The 2,543-nt window shown below is 35.4% G+C and overlaps 1 protein-coding gene across 1 annotated transcript; it reads left to right on the top strand.

Annotated features, from left to right (window-relative positions):
- The first annotated feature begins 1,080 nt into the window (after window positions 1-1,080).
- Window positions 1,081-1,967, top strand: LOC130989337 (dirigent protein 21-like). Its single transcript, XM_057913299.1, has one exon. It carries the CDS (start codon window positions 1,151-1,153, stop codon window positions 1,691-1,693), a length of 543 nt encoding a protein of 180 aa, XP_057769282.1. The 5' UTR covers window positions 1,081-1,150; the 3' UTR covers window positions 1,694-1,967.
- The last annotated feature ends 576 nt before the right edge of the window (window positions 1,968-2,543 follow it).

Genomic DNA, 2,543 nt, shown 5'->3' with positions numbered 1-2,543 from the left:
TAGCTTTTGTTTAAATTCGATAGCCTGGATTAACAATAGAAATTCCCTAATTATTATTTCAGAATAATAATTCATGCATAAGGATCATGCATAGTTAATTCCGTATTCTCATTATTTGAGGATTTTACTCGAGCAGTATCTTATTTATATTCTCGTAATAAAGGTCAAGCACGAGATTTATAATCAGTCAAGGAGCTACTGTACCACAGAAAGTTTTTTTAACAGGTGGGCATTACTTTCATATATATCAAATGAGTTTAAATGTTACGTTCAAGCAAGTTATTTCATGACTAAATTAATTGAAGTTATTTCAAATATTGTCTTGCCATAAAATATTTAAATTTCAGTATGATATCTATCTGATGTGACTTTTATCATGTAATCGAATTCGGGTCTTGAGCAGTTGATAGCTATCCTGCCAGGGCTAGTGTACACCAGTGACCGTGAGTCATCTAGCGGGTTGGCCGGTCAAGTGACCGTGAGAGGTGGCCACCTCTCCGGCACACAGTTCCAGATATGATAGATTACAAGAGAACTTATACTGCAGTCGAATTTTAAGAATCACAAATGAATTTAGTAAGCTTGGGCCTTTTAGCGAAAAACTCCCTTGCTGTACTGTTTAAGATGGCATGACAATTTACAGTTTTAAAGCATGTATTTTTATACTTAGGCATACGTGCCCACTGAGTACTTTTGTACTCAGCCCTGCATATATTTCTAAATGTGCAGGTTGAGTAGCTGCCGATGGTGATGAAGTAACGAGCGGGACTCTTTTGTCTTATTATGTATTAATGAACTCTAGGGATACATGTCTTCATACATGTATTCAGAACCTTATTCCGCTGCGTACTCAGAAGTGTTATGTTATTTTGGCTAAGTCGGAGTTATCCGAACTTACTAGTTATTTGAGTCTATACGACGAAACCTCCGTTATATTATAAATATTCCTTTTGTTAACAATGATGAAATGCGATCCTTCCTTGTTTGATTATCCCCTTTCTACCCCGCTTCTAATCTCCCTCCATTAGTCACGGTTTCCCGGCCTAATTATCCTTAATTAGGTCCGGTCGTGACAACAAAACCCAATCAACACCAACACACAATCAATTATCCCAACGTAATTAAAAAAAATACAAACACCCTACAATTCATGAAATTTTTTGCAAGAAAAAAAATGAATAGTACCGCGGCAAAAGAAAAGGTGGTGAAGCTTCATTTCTACGTCCAAGATCTCCGGATCGGCCACGTCAGCGCAACCGTGTGCGAGGTCGCGACTGGTTCCATCACCGCGGACTCTCCATATGACTTTGGCAGCGTCCACGTCCTCGATGACCTGGTCACGGCGGGGCCGGAGATCGACTCCAGCCCCGTCGGCCGCATGCAGGGGTTGACCACCAACGCCGATCTCTCGACGTACGGTGTCGCGATGAACCTCAACTTCTACCTCACGGCGGGGAAGTTTGCCGGCAGCACGCTCAGCATCCTTGGCCGAAACCAGGTGATGGATGAGGCGCGGGAGCTGCCGGTGGTTGGTGGCACCGGCACGTTCCGATTCACGCGCGGGTACGCGATTCAAAAGACCTACTCGATCGATTTTGCGGCGAACTACGCCGTGTTGGAATACACCATCTACGCCACCTACGACACCAAGATCGGCGAGAGCGACGATGATGTTGTGGTTGCTGAATTTTGAGGGGAATTGATTGATTGATATCAATTAATTAGCCTTTGAGTATGATCATCTATGTATGTAATGTATGATATGAATATGCATGAAGTAGTGTGTGCTTGATTTATTATTTTTCCATTTTTCAATATCATATGCATGAAGTAGTGTGTGCTTGATTTATTATTTTTCCATTTTATTCTCATGTACTTGTAATTGGTTCGGTTTGGTCGTGGAGGAGTGTGTGCTTAATTTATTGTTTTTCCATTAGTGGATATGATATTGATAAAATGTTATGCAATTTTAGTGGTGTTTATAGCTTACTAGTATTCGCATCCCGTGCGTATAGAAAAAATATTTTTAATTTTTTATATATAAATTAATACTAATTCAATTATCATACTTATAAATATAATAAAAATTAATTTTAATTAAATATATTTGAATTGAATATTAAAAAATAAAAAAATTACAATTATAAAATTTGATATTATGAGAAGAAAAAAATAATTTAAAAATATAAAAAATACTAATAAAAAAGAATTAAAAATACATTTTTTTCAAAAAAAATGAGAGAGGATAGATACATTTATAAAATTTTAATAATTAAACAAATTTAATTTGTACATTTTAAATCAAATATTTATATAAAATATATCAAATTAAAGCTCTTATCGTGAAAAAGAAAAATATAATTTAAACATAAACCTTCAATTTTATTATAACTACAAAATTGCCACTCAATTTTGAAATTGATTTCAAATTGAAAACTCCCTTTTTTTTAATATAGTATAGATATGATTGAGATGTATGATTAGATATTTTATTTTAAAATTAGAATTTCTTTAATTCAACTCTTTGAATGAGATATGAATCA

This window comes from Salvia miltiorrhiza, chromosome 6, assembly GCF_028751815.1.
Source record: "Salvia miltiorrhiza cultivar Shanhuang (shh) chromosome 6, IMPLAD_Smil_shh, whole genome shotgun sequence".
In the NCBI taxonomy this organism is placed as follows: Eukaryota; Viridiplantae; Streptophyta; class Magnoliopsida; order Lamiales; family Lamiaceae; genus Salvia; species Salvia miltiorrhiza.
Note: the sequence above shows the minus strand (reverse complement) of the source record. Positions and strands in the feature narration are given on the sequence as shown.